The sequence below is a fragment of the Urocampus carinirostris genome, chromosome 5 (assembly GCF_059441175.1).
Source record: "Urocampus carinirostris isolate Australia breed hairy pipefish chromosome 5, RoL_Ucar_1.0, whole genome shotgun sequence".
NCBI lineage: Eukaryota > Metazoa > Chordata > Actinopteri > Syngnathiformes > Syngnathidae > Urocampus > Urocampus carinirostris.
This window is the reverse complement of record NC_142353.1, coordinates 9,822,090-9,834,756: the sequence shown is the minus strand read 5'-3', so window position 1 is coordinate 9,834,756 and position 12,667 is coordinate 9,822,090. Positions and strand designations below refer to the sequence as shown.

Here is a 12,667-nt window from a genome sequence, read left to right as displayed (position 1 = left end):
CATGAAGAGAAAACGTGGAAGGTGTCTACTAGCAACAGCTCAAGTCAGAATATAACAACAGAAGGGGGTGATGAAACCCAAGAAGGGTCAAACAACTGGTTAGCTCCAATGTTGGATGACGATGACACTTCACTCACTGTTCAAACGGATGAGGATGAACAGTCCAAAGGCGACACGTCACACTGACGGAAATTTCTGGAAATGTTCCTATTGTGGAAAGAGGTTTCATTACAGGTGTTATTTGAAAAAGCCTTTGATTTCCCACCCGGGGGAAAAGCACTTTGTCTGTTCAGCTTGGGCACAAAAATTTGCTCAGAAGGTACAGTCAACACACAGGAGAGAAACCTTTTGCCTGCTTATTTTGTGGTAAAGGTTTTACTAGACATGAAAAGACACCGCAATGATAACACATGGGTGTGAAACATTATGCCTGCTTAGTTAGTGGTCAAAGATTTGCTTGGAAAGAAGACTTAAAAACACACACAAGAACACAAACTGGTAAGAAACTTGTTGTCTGCTCTTTTCATGGTAAAAAATGTCAGAAAAATAAATACTTATTAAGACCCACAAGAATTTATACTGACGAGAAACCTTTTTTCATGCTTTCTTTGATTTCAAATATTTGTTTGATGGGAATCTTAAAAATACACACAAAAACCCACACTGGGGAGAAGCCTTTTGCCTGCTTAGTTTTTGGTGGAAGATTTGCTTTGAAAGCAACCTTAAAAAGAACTGTTTGAGGATTTCGGGTCCCCTGTGGTCTTTCAGATTACTGGTAGCTCAACTGGTAAGAAGGCTGTATAGCACATATATGGCTCTTGGTCCAATCCCCAAACAAGCCAATATAAACCCTATGGTCAAGGGCTAGCTTTGGAAGCCACGGTTAATATTGGACCGGGATTTAGGGCTTTGGCTGGAGCATGGGTTACAGTTTTGGTTTTAACTAGGTTAGACTTTTAGTTGGAGTTAGGTTTAGGATTTTGGTTGGAGCTAGGGTTAAAGTTGGACCAATAGGGACATCACTGGTATCTCAACGGATAAGATGCCGGTCTTCCACACACAAGGTTGTGGATACTATGGACTGTTTTTGTTGGAACTGGTGTTGGGGTTAGAGTTTTGGTTTAAATTGGAAACAGCACTAGTAGCTTAACTGAATAGGGGCATGTATTACATTCACCGGATTCGGGATTCATATCCCAGTCAAGACAGTACAGATTATAGGCTTAGTGTTTTTGTTGGAGCAACCAAAACCCTAACCCTAGCTCCAACAAAAACCCTCATCTAACAATTGTACTGCCTTCACAGGGAACCAACCACTAAATCCTGTGTGTGTAATACCAAAATTTTACCATTTGACCTACCAATGCTGATACAAATAATGACCAAAACTGTAACCTTAACCCTTGCTCTAACCAAAACCCTAACCTTAGCTCTGTCACTAACTGACGGACCAAGTCTTCAACCATAGTTACAGCAAAAACCTAAACTCCGTCTAAAACCCGAACCTTAGCTTCAATGAAAAACAAAAACTTTTCTCCAACCAAAACCCCAACACTAGCTCCAACACTAACAGACAAACCATGGCTTCAACACCAGGGAACTTAACCTTAGAATTTGTGCTGGAGATCAAACCCAAATCAAGCAGCTTACAAGATGAGCTATTGGCGACTGTGAATACTCAAATGCCCAACCCCAGCACCAAATAAAACCGTAATTCTTGTTCCAACCAAAACCATAAGCCAGGCATTAATACTTATCCAAAACTTGTGAGAGCTTGACAGGGGCTCAAACACACAACCCTATGTACAGAAGTCAAGATGCTTACCAGATGAGCTATAGGTGATTATAACTTCATTATATAAACCAATCTTTAGCTCCAACTGAAAACCGAACCCTCGAACATGTACTGGCTCCAACCAAAATCAACCCTAATTAAAGCCAAAACGCTTACACTGATACTAAGCCTCTAACCATGGCTCCAACACTAGCCCATTCAATTTGTGATGGCTTGGCTGCAGATCAAACCCACAATTATCATTACAGAAGTAGTTTTTTTCCAGTTGAGTTACTGGTAAAGTGGAACGTTCATCAGCCTAACCCTAGTTCCAACAAAAACATAACCCCCGAACACTAACCCACAAACCAAGCTGAACCCCCAATTTTAGGATTTGAATTTCCACCCTGAAAATAGGTGTTGCTTGGACAGGCAGAGAAGAAACACATATTATTTCCAGGCATGATTTATTGAAAACACACCAAATGTATACTCTACAAACCATCATGTTTTGTTATGTCCGACAAGCTTAATATTTGCATGTGTGTATTAGTAAAATTAAAATAATACATTCTCTTATTGTGGCATTGCTTCTGATCACTTTTAAACCAGTAGCAGTTGAACTCTTCCAAGGGAAAAATTGGAACCATCTTGAATGTATCTAATTTTCGTAAAAAAGTCAAATACAATGTATTACAAGGAAGATACCCCACGCCATCTAAACTACTCCAAGTTAAGGGAACTCGCAAGAAGGACAATTAATCAAGCTTGAGATGAAAGAAAATGGAGGACAACAGGTTCTTGAGATCAGTTGACTGGGGGGAGTATTTGTACAAAACCCATTTTTTAAATTTATCTACCATGGAAAAGATTAAGGCACATGATAGGCATACAACACATCGGCTACTGAGATACACACTGACTTTAATTTTGACAGACTTGAATCAGGCAGGTTGGATTTAATGTGTGCCCTGTGCTTTTTCTATTGAAGAGGGCAGTTGTGTGGTTTTGCTTTAAGTGTCACTCAACCAGGAAAATACAGAAGCCCAAGAGTGCCAAAATGACTTCTTTTAAGTAAAAACAGTTTGTTCAATACAAGGTTCGTACACCTGTTTCGTGGCCAAATCTAAACCATTTTTAAGGACTTTCAAAGCCAATTTTTCCAATTTCTCCAGTACCATTAATAGAAACAAATCCATAGTGAATCATATATTTTGCAGAACCACAAATATATCCACGATATACATAAGTGATTTTTAGTTTGCGGGTGCATTTTTCAAAACATGAGTTCTAGATCTTGAGTAAATCTTGAATATGTTTGTTTTTGAGACAAATGTCTCCCAATATAGGTGTTGGTTAAAATGACGCATGAAGTTCTTTCCATTACAATTTACCACAGGGAAACACTAACTTAATTTTTTGAATGACCCATAATAAATGTCAAAAATTGATACGTTATTCGCCTGGAGAAGTATGGGTGCCACCAGGCTGTACTTGCCCAAGACACACCACAGGAAATGGTGCGCCTACCACCCGAGTGGTTAAGGGATCCAACCATCCAACCAACCAATCCTTGCACTAATGTACGTTCCATAGGGCCCTGTTTAGGTGTAGCATGCACCTGTCCTCTTGGAACTGACCTGTAAGGGGCAATGACGCTTAATGGACAATGCCATAAAAACTAATGAAATGAATGACTCCTGCTGTAAGTCACACCACAGGAGGCAGGGGTACAGGACAGACATGACCAATGTCCAGAAAAGCAAATCGGTCTTAAAAGGGACAGTGTGTCTTTAGCGCCTCCAATTGGTAAAAAATCCGAATTCATTAAATAATATTACATTAAATAATATGCAAAGATGCACGAACCATGATATAGACATGCATATAAAAATACTCTTACGCAGAGAAATTTACATTTATTTTACATAACATGAGCCTCACCTAAAGGGAGCTGACATTATTGCCCTCGATTTTGCTGCTATTGGTACCCAGAAACCTCAAATAGGTTGAATAAAAGAGAGATGTGAAATGGTGCGCTTTGGTGAACTTGAGGCTACGTAGTTTGTATTTTTCCTTGTGCTTTTTAGCACTTGTTTTTTGTTGAACTACACAATACAGCGACATCTAGTGCTCAAATAATACACCCTGTCCCTTTAATCACTTAGCACGGGCTTACCCCATCACCTTTAATTGACAGCAGGAGTCATTTTTTACAGTTACATCCTGAAACGCTGGACATTGTAAATATATATATATAAATATATATAAATGTTTATGTAAAGTATTTTTGTATTATAGGGCTAGTATCTTGAAACAATTCTGTCAGATTTTTTTTTTCAGAATTAAAGCAAGATATATTATGTCCTTGTTTTTGAGCACTAAATTTGATATTACGATGTAGTTGTCTAGTATTAATGTAGTAATTTTTTTTTGTAGTAAACACACAAAGGGACAGCGCGGACAAAGCTTTCACACACACACACAAAAAAACCAACAACCATTTTTTAAAATTAGTACACGTAGTACTTACTATAGTCAGGATATTTTTACCATTTTGTTCCGCAGGCCAGATTAAAGAGCCTGACAGGATGCATGTGGCCCGCGGGCTGTAGTTTGCCCATCCATATTTCAGGGAACAGTAATGTTAATAACAACGCCCCATTATAAAAATAAATCGCTGTAATACATAATTTTAGAGTCAAAATTTTATGGTCGTTTTTATTGATTTGCTTTTTGGCACTTTCAGGCTTCCATAGAAAACATTAACGCTCAATATAATTGCTTTTTTGTGGCGCTGTGTCCATCAAGCCTAAACCACAAGACAAATTACTCCTGTCTAATAAAAACACCTCCTGCGACTAAAAAACTAGGAGGTTGGGCAGGGTTTAAACCTCTGTAATTAAGAGTTACACATAGATATTGTAGATTTATTGAACTTTACTACAACACACATCTTTGTAAACACTGTAAAATGCAAGCTTTTATCAAAATCACATCACTAAGAAAAACGTCAAAGCAGGCACATGCCATTCGCCAGGATGACGCACGAGTAACTGAAGGGGGGAAATTCTCTGTGGCCAAGCACCAAAGAAATACAAATATGTTTTGTCCACCCGAAACATAGTAAAAAATATATACTATACGACCCCCCCCCCCACCCCCTCACTCTTGACTTTACACAGTTTTACCTTTTAACTAGCCTTGATTTTTTTAATCCTCTCCACTCTATGTTGATGAATTAGTTAATACCACAAAAACAGAAAAAATGGCACTCAAAAAGAATATGAACAACTGTACATTGTTTTCCATGCTCACAAGATTTGACTTGAAGAAGCACTGATAAGTGCTCGATCGTTAACACAGAAGAAAAAATATGAATCGTAAACTTTTTATTTAAAATCTTTCTCATTCCTTGACCTCGGCTTGGCATAAAACATGGATATTTTTGCCTCAGGAATTGACATTGCAATTATGCTTAAAATGATTTTACTTACAATATATAAATAAGTGATATTCAAGCGGGTACTTGCTCTTCATTCTAATCCGCTTTCCAATATACAGTGCCGTAAAAAAGTATTTGCCCTCATCCCGATTTCCGTGTTTTTTTTTGCATATTTATCGCTCACAAAGGTTTCAAATCATCAAACAAAATTTAATATCACACAGAGCCAACTCCCAAAATACAAAATTCAGTGTTGGATGTTGATTACATTTATTAAAGCACAAAATAATTTACCTACCTGGCCCTATGTGAAAAAGTATTTGCCCCTAATAGTGAGTAGGGCCACTGTTGGCAGCGATTACAGAAATCCAACTTTTATGATAATTGTTAAATCGCTTTTCACAATGATGTGAAGGGATTTTGGCCCACTCTTCTTCGCAAAATGGTTTCAAATCTGCCATGTGAGAAGGTTTCCTAGCATGAACTGTCCGTTTAAGGTCACACATAGCATCTCATATGGATTTAAATCCGGACGTTGACTTGATCACTCCAGATCATTCTCTTTTTTTTTCTAGCCATTCAGAGGTGGACTTGCTGGTGTGTTTCAGATTGTTGTCCTGCTGCATGATCCAAGAGTGCTTAAGTTTGAGGGCACAAATTAATGGCCGAACGTTTTCTTTCAGGATTTTATAGTAAACAAATCATTATTCTGTCAACCCCAGCAAGTTATCCTGGTCCTGAGGCAGTAAAGCAGCCCCAGAATATTTACAGTTTATGACTCCATAAGAAAGACACTGGCCAAAATTGCCATCCGTGGGAGAGTTGGCAGGCTAAAGCCACTGCTGTCACAAAAGAACACAGAATCACATTTTATTTTGCCAAAAAGCATCTTGATGATCCTCAAGACTTTTGAAGAAACATTCTGTGGACCGATGTGTCAAAAATGAAACATATTGGAAGGTGTGCATCACATCTGCCATAAAAATGGCACACCATTTGACAAAAAGTGTATCTTATGCCAAATAAAAAGTATGGTGGTGGCAGTGTAATGGTCCGGGGCTGCTTTTCTGTCTCAGGACCAGGCAACTTGCTGTGGTTGACGAAATAATAAATTCTGGTGTTTACCATAGGAAAACGTCCAGCCATTAGTTCGTGCCCTCAAATTCAAGCGCTCATGCATCATGCATCAGGACAACAATCCAAAACCCACCAGTTCACCTCAAAATGAAAAAAAAAGGTTCTGTAGTGGCCAAGTCAAAGTCCAGACTTGATTCCAATTGAGATACTGTGGTGAGACCTTACATTTTCATGCTAGAAAACTCTCTAATACAGATAGATACTTTATTCATCTCCGGAGGGAAATTCACACTTCCAGCAGTATCCTTGTGTTGAAAATAAAATAATAATAAAATAAAAGAAATAGAATACATAAATACCCATTATAACGTATTGATATAGGGTATCGAAATAGTGCTAAATAAAATACACACTGTAATAAAAATAGGGTAATATTCAAATAATGGGGATGGAGTTTAATGTGGGCTTTTACTACCCCGGGTGGAGTTAAAGAGCCTCATGGCATGAGGAAAAAATGATCTCCTCAGTCTGACTGTGGAACAAGACTGTGACAGCAGTCTGTCGCTGAATTGTCCATGATTGACCGCGGGTTTTTCAGTGCCCGTCTCTCAGCTACAGTTGTCAATATGGCAGATATGAATCCATTTTGCAAAGAAGAGTGGGCAAAAATACCTCCACAGTGTTGTGAAATATACATAACCAAATATCGTTTGATTTCTGTTATCGCTGCCAACATGGCCAAACTTGCTATTAGGTTCAGGTGGCGATTACTTTTTCACATAGGGCCAGATAGGTAAATTGTTTTGTGCTTTAATAAATGCAATCAACCTTTCTAAACCGTATCTTGTATTTCCTTGGGTTGTCTCTGTGTAATAATAAATTTCGTTTGATGATCTGAAATCTTTGTGAGTGAAAAATATGCAAAAAACACAGAACTCATGAAGGAGGCGAATACTTTGAATGCCACTGTATGTTAATACACAAGTAGGAGAATATCTTTTTCTGAATATAATTTTTTTCAATAAAAATAAAATCGGAATGTTTTTTCTTCCAAGCAAAACATTCTTACTTTTCACCCCAAACCATACTATTTGCAACCGACATGTCTAGTGAGGCAAGACTCTGCAAACCAAAGCTAACTTTTGTACTATTAGTTCGTTTATCAATTTTGCTGCATCGCCTTCCACTTCCAAAATTACGACTTGCTGATTGCTCACTCTTTAAACGCCGCCCTCAAAAATATTTCAGTGCATTTTCCCTCTAACACAGTGAACCGAACCGGCTGCAGATAGATGATGTTAATCCGCTAACGGTAACTTTGACTTTTTTTGTCGCCAACCGCACCAGAACCAACAGGACCGATCATGCCATATACAGAAATAAATGTATGGATAAATACTGTATTAGTGTATAACGCACACCCCTAATTTTTGATGAAAAATTAGTATTAAATGTTGTTTCACTTTTCCTCGGCTCAAACTAAGCATTGTAAGTAATGCTTTTGACGATGTGCGGCTATGATTAAAATACTTTATCGATAATGTAAACTATGAACACAATACCAACATACATTTTACAATGTATTGAATGTCTTCAAAGTCCAATTCATCCTCAGATACATGAAATAATTGTTTCCCTCGTTTATTGATTTCTTTCAGGACGACTTTCTGTTTTCTACAATTCTCTAACATTCATTTCTGGTACCTTGAATAAAAAAAAGTGTGGCAATGAAATAAAAACAAACCCTTTTTCATATGTCATCTATATCATTGGTGGTCAAGTGGTAAGGATTCAGCGCACTCTCTTGCAAGACTCCGGTTCGATTTATTTTGCCTCCCCTGATCTTGCTATTCTGTTCATTGTATTATTGGTTAATTTAAATGTTTTTGTCTCGCCGTTGTGCTCCTGTGTTTGTTGAGGAGGTTGCTGGTTAGGGGAAGTTGATTGATTGCAATCACCAGTGAGTATTTGTGCTCTATATCTGTCAATCTACAGTGATTATTGTTAAGAGAAATAAAGGTTGCTACTTTACATTTTTTGCCTATCACGGTTTACTTTTGGAACTGAACCTTTATGATAAACGAGGGTTCACCGTAAATGTATTACCACCTATGGCAGGATCGGTCCTCTATACAACTCTAACGTCCAGAAACTCATCAACCAATTACGTCAAAATGTCAAACTTTCCATACAAATTGAAATAACTCAACAAAAATCCCACAAAATTAGAAAAAAATTCTTCTGGTGTGAGGTTTCCTTTCAACACGTTCGATTTCCCCCTCTCACATTCATTCCCTTTGCAGTGTCACCCTTGAATGTCTTCACATCGCCTGTAAAATTCACATGCTGTCCAGTGGGAATGTAGAAATGAAGAAGTGAGGAGCCACTTGATATCTTTTTTTTCATGATTTTTCTTTAGGGGAAAGCAAGGTTGCTGGCTGCTGCTGGGTAGTCATCAGACCACAGGATTGTGGCAATTATTCTTTTTAACTATAATTCACTATCTGTACAATGTTCAACTCCAAACGATCTCCGTATGAAATGGCAGTGGTGACGTGGGAGCTCCTTCTGGTGTGCCTGTCGCTTTAAGCCTGACAAAAGAAGAAGAAACATGTTATGATTGATGCGTTCAAGTATTAGCCACACATTTTCATTTTAGTGGGTTTTTTGTTTTTGTTTTTTTCAGGTACAGTACTAGTACAGAAAGATGGTGGATAATTGTTTCAGGTTTCTCTTAGATAAGCTTCATGTTATGTACCACCCGGAGGTGCTAAACAATAAACACTGTAATGTGATTATTACTGCATGAATGGAATTAATATGAAGCGGATATTTGCGACTAATCCGGGTCGTACCATTTTTAGAATTTTATTACCCTTTTCTTTTGACTGAAAACAACATGGAAAATTTAAAGTGTCCTTGAAATTCAATTGCAAAGGTCAACTGGCATAATCCAGGAAATGAAAAAAGTAAGCTGTGACATTGACAATGTGAGTTCAAGGACACTTTGAGGGCATTTTCAGTCAAAGGCAGCGGGCATTGAATCCTCAAAACGACAAAAACCTTTGATCGTTAGAAGCACTTGAATTGGGTGGTCGGTGGTTTCCAATGCAATATTAGTTAAACTAACAAGACGATTCCTGCAGAGATTGTGAAAATTGGGGCTGGGTTCTGGCATGTAGTTGTTAGCATGTAGTTGTTAGCATCTATCCGTTAGTTTGTAGTAGTAAGCATCTACTCATTATCATCTACTCATTAGAATGCAGTAGTTAGCACGTAGTAATTAGCGTGTAATCGTTAGAATGTAGTTGTTAGAATATACTTGTTAGCATGAAGTTCGTTAGATAGACAGACAGACAGACAGACAGATGCCACCCACCATAAGTCCGTGATTCATTTTGGCAAATCCCTATAAAAAATATCTGGAAACGGCTCCAGATACAGTGGTGACTGAGTGTAGCGATGACATCACGCACTCTAAACTCTCCCATGTAAAATTGATGGGCCCATTCATTCTGAATGGGAAAAATCTCGTGTTACTAGGGCGTTATTACGTCGTCATAGTAAGGGCTATCGCTAAAAAAGTCATTGCACACGATTCCTGGACGAGAATTGTTTTTTGGTTTATGCATCGTTAGCCAGCCCCACCAAATCATAAAAAAATCAACATAGAAATTGGGAAGACTTGAGTTCAAGCTTGATCAAACACATATGTTCATTCATCGGCATTGGGGTTAAAGAGGTTCGTTTTATCCAAACTCTTTCTGAAATGTTTCCCAAAGAGTAGAAAACACACACCAGCATTGCCATAACAAGTAATTTATGTGATACAGTAGAATGAGGATGGAAATGTTTAAAAACATACAGAAAAGAGAAAAATGCTTACTATAAGAACATAATGTTTGGAACAGAGAAGCTGGTCACTCGAGTCAACAGGATAACAAAGACCATGATGAAAATTAAATACAGACTTACAGTATGGCAACAGCAAAATTTTATTCACCGCATAAACTAAAAATGCAGGTCTAGGATGTTTTATTTTTTTTCATAAAATGCTAATCCTTATTAGAAAAATCATCTTAATTTAACTTCAAGATGTAGGTATCTCCAAATCAGTGGTGGGCTGTCACGGCCTTCACTGTTGGCCTAAAAATATCTAAATCATGTGATGTTAATTGTATTGTCCAAAAATACTTGCTAGAAAACCCTCCAATATGGCAGATATGAAACCATTTTGCAAAGAAGAGTGGGCAAAATACCTCGACAGTGTTGTGAAAAATAGATTACCAAATATCGTGAACATTTGATTTCTGTTATCGCTGCGAACAGTGGCCAGACTTGCTATTACATTCAGGTGGCGATTACTTTTTCCCATAGGGTCAGAAAGGTTAATTCTTTTGTGCTTTAATAAATGCAATCAACTTTTTGGAACTGTATCTTGTATTTCCTTGGGTTGCCTCTGTGTAATATAAAATTTCGTTTAATGATCTGAAATCTTTGTGAGTGACAAATTTAACAAAAATCTTAGAATAACTTTTAAATTAAATGCATAAAATCATTCTAAGGCCTACACGTAATTTAAATTTGATTTGTCTGTATTATCATTGATGACTGTATAGTGAACATTGTTTACAACAATTCATCAAAATCTATTTATGGCAAAGTGTGCTTTTTAATAATTTTCTGAAAACCGGATTGAGCAATCCATAATCTAATCAAATTTGCTGGAGAGAAATATAAAGTTATTTATTCTGTTGACATTAACATAAGATGATGTTAGCTAATGTTAGCTCTTGGCTTTACATCACGGCACTTTGTTTACTGGGTCTGTTATGCGCTAGTTCGTATACGTTGGTATTCGCACGTGATTGTTAGTTGTTGTCCAAAAGGCTCTTGTCATAGTAACATTAACTTTTAGAGCTTTTCCCCAGCAGCTGGTCCACATATTGGAACAGAACAATGTAGGAGTAGTAACCCCATTCCCTATGGATTTAATCCCAATTATGTCTTAGATCAATGAACAGATATCTACCAAAGCCTTATTTATTTCAAAACTGCTTTAGCAGAAAAAAATGTAGCTAGGCTAACACAGAAGTATGAGCTATGTTTAGTTTAATAAAAGCTAGTAGCAATATCAAAGCCTAGTTTACAATTCACGTTAAGTTAATTAGTTGAAGGTAAACAATGCTGATCCTCTATTGTGTTGTTTAAAATGATGATGACGAGATGCAGTTTATCACAATTACGTTGTGACCTGTACATTTTTGCCAAAAGCTGAAACTTCTCATTGACCTTCTCGACAATAAAATCATTTATATGACCCTCCAATGTAAAGTTCAGGCCCTTTTGGTGACTTTGAGATCATACCTGATCTTTCTGAGCCAGAAAAGCATCAATTACCTTCTGTGAACTGTCTCCTACTGTGGCACTTGGCACAGCGCTCTTACCAGAATGTTTAATGTTTGCTCGAGTGAGTAAAGGAGGCGAGGCTTAGCCATAGGTCAGTTGATCCCCTTTCATCATTTCCCATCAATTTGTGCAAAGGCTTCAAGGAAAGCAAAGAGTGTATCTTGGTGTATGTTTCAATCAGGCGGCGGCTGCTAAAAAGCCAGATTCAAATCCAAGCCCGATTTGAGAGCAGTAATGAACATTTGGTGATGAGTTGACTCGTTTGATGAGGATGCTGAGTGACAGAAAGGCTGCAAGACATTGTGGAGGTGAGAAAAAACTAAATGGAATCCACTGACCAAGGAATGGAAAGGATTACTACAGTCCAACTAAGGGAGTGAAGGTGGTGACATCATTTTCTTTTTCAGACCTACCATGCATGCATTTAGACCCAGGAATCAACAGGCTGTGGCTTGAGATCGCAAGCGTCCACCAGACTGACCGCAGGCCTATTACTTCTGATATAGTGTTTCCTACTTGTGTCATTCTGTGCAGTAAGACGGGTTAGGAAAAAACACAAAAGCAAAACAAAAGGAGGTCAACGCATTAAAGCGATACATTCACAAATCCACATGCAGCCAAGTACAGAAGAGTTGCTGTTAATTCCCCATTGGAAAACGGGAAGGGCAAACAATAGCAACGTGCAAAGGAAAGGAGAAAAGCAGAATTAAATTACATATTTTACAAGTAATAGTATCAGTATCAAAGTTTTTAAACAACACACAAAAGTCTTGGAATAGAAATGATCTGGCGTAATTCTTTCAAAGTCCAAAGTACACATTCTTAAAGTGAGCAAAACATATATTAAATTGGTTTGATAAAATATGTTTCAAACCGGTGAGGGTAAAATAAGAATGGCAGAATTTGGATCTTGTCTTATTTTCAATAAAGGTCTGTAAAAATGGTACTCCAGAACAGTGTGA

General features: G+C 37.7%; 1 protein-coding gene and 1 long non-coding RNA gene across 8 annotated transcripts in view; one reads left to right on the top strand and one right to left on the bottom strand.

The window, feature by feature from the left end:
* Positions 1–175: 175 nt before the first annotated feature.
* LOC148365151 (uncharacterized) lies at positions 176–12,653 on the top strand. The gene is made up of 3 exons (XR_015850476.1): positions 176–498; positions 11,887–12,013; positions 12,113–12,653. It is a non-coding gene; the product is annotated as an uncharacterized LOC148365151 (long non-coding RNA).
* arvcfb (ARVCF delta catenin family member b) overlaps positions 2,225–12,667 on the bottom strand; it is a 286,399-nt gene continuing 275,956 nt past the window's right edge. For 6 of the 7 annotated variants that reach the window (XM_088335596.1, XM_088335598.1, XM_088335595.1 and 3 more), the window contains 2 exons: positions 12,119–12,231; positions 2,733–8,887 (listed from right to left, as the gene is read on the bottom strand). In XM_088335596.1, the coding sequence (XP_088191722.1) occupies positions 12,130–12,231 (102 nt within the window). In that variant the 3' untranslated portion in view covers positions 2,733–8,887; positions 12,119–12,129. Of the gene's footprint in view, positions 8,888–12,118; positions 12,232–12,667 lie in introns of all 7 variants that reach the window. The other variant, XM_088335601.1, reaches the window with a different exon arrangement.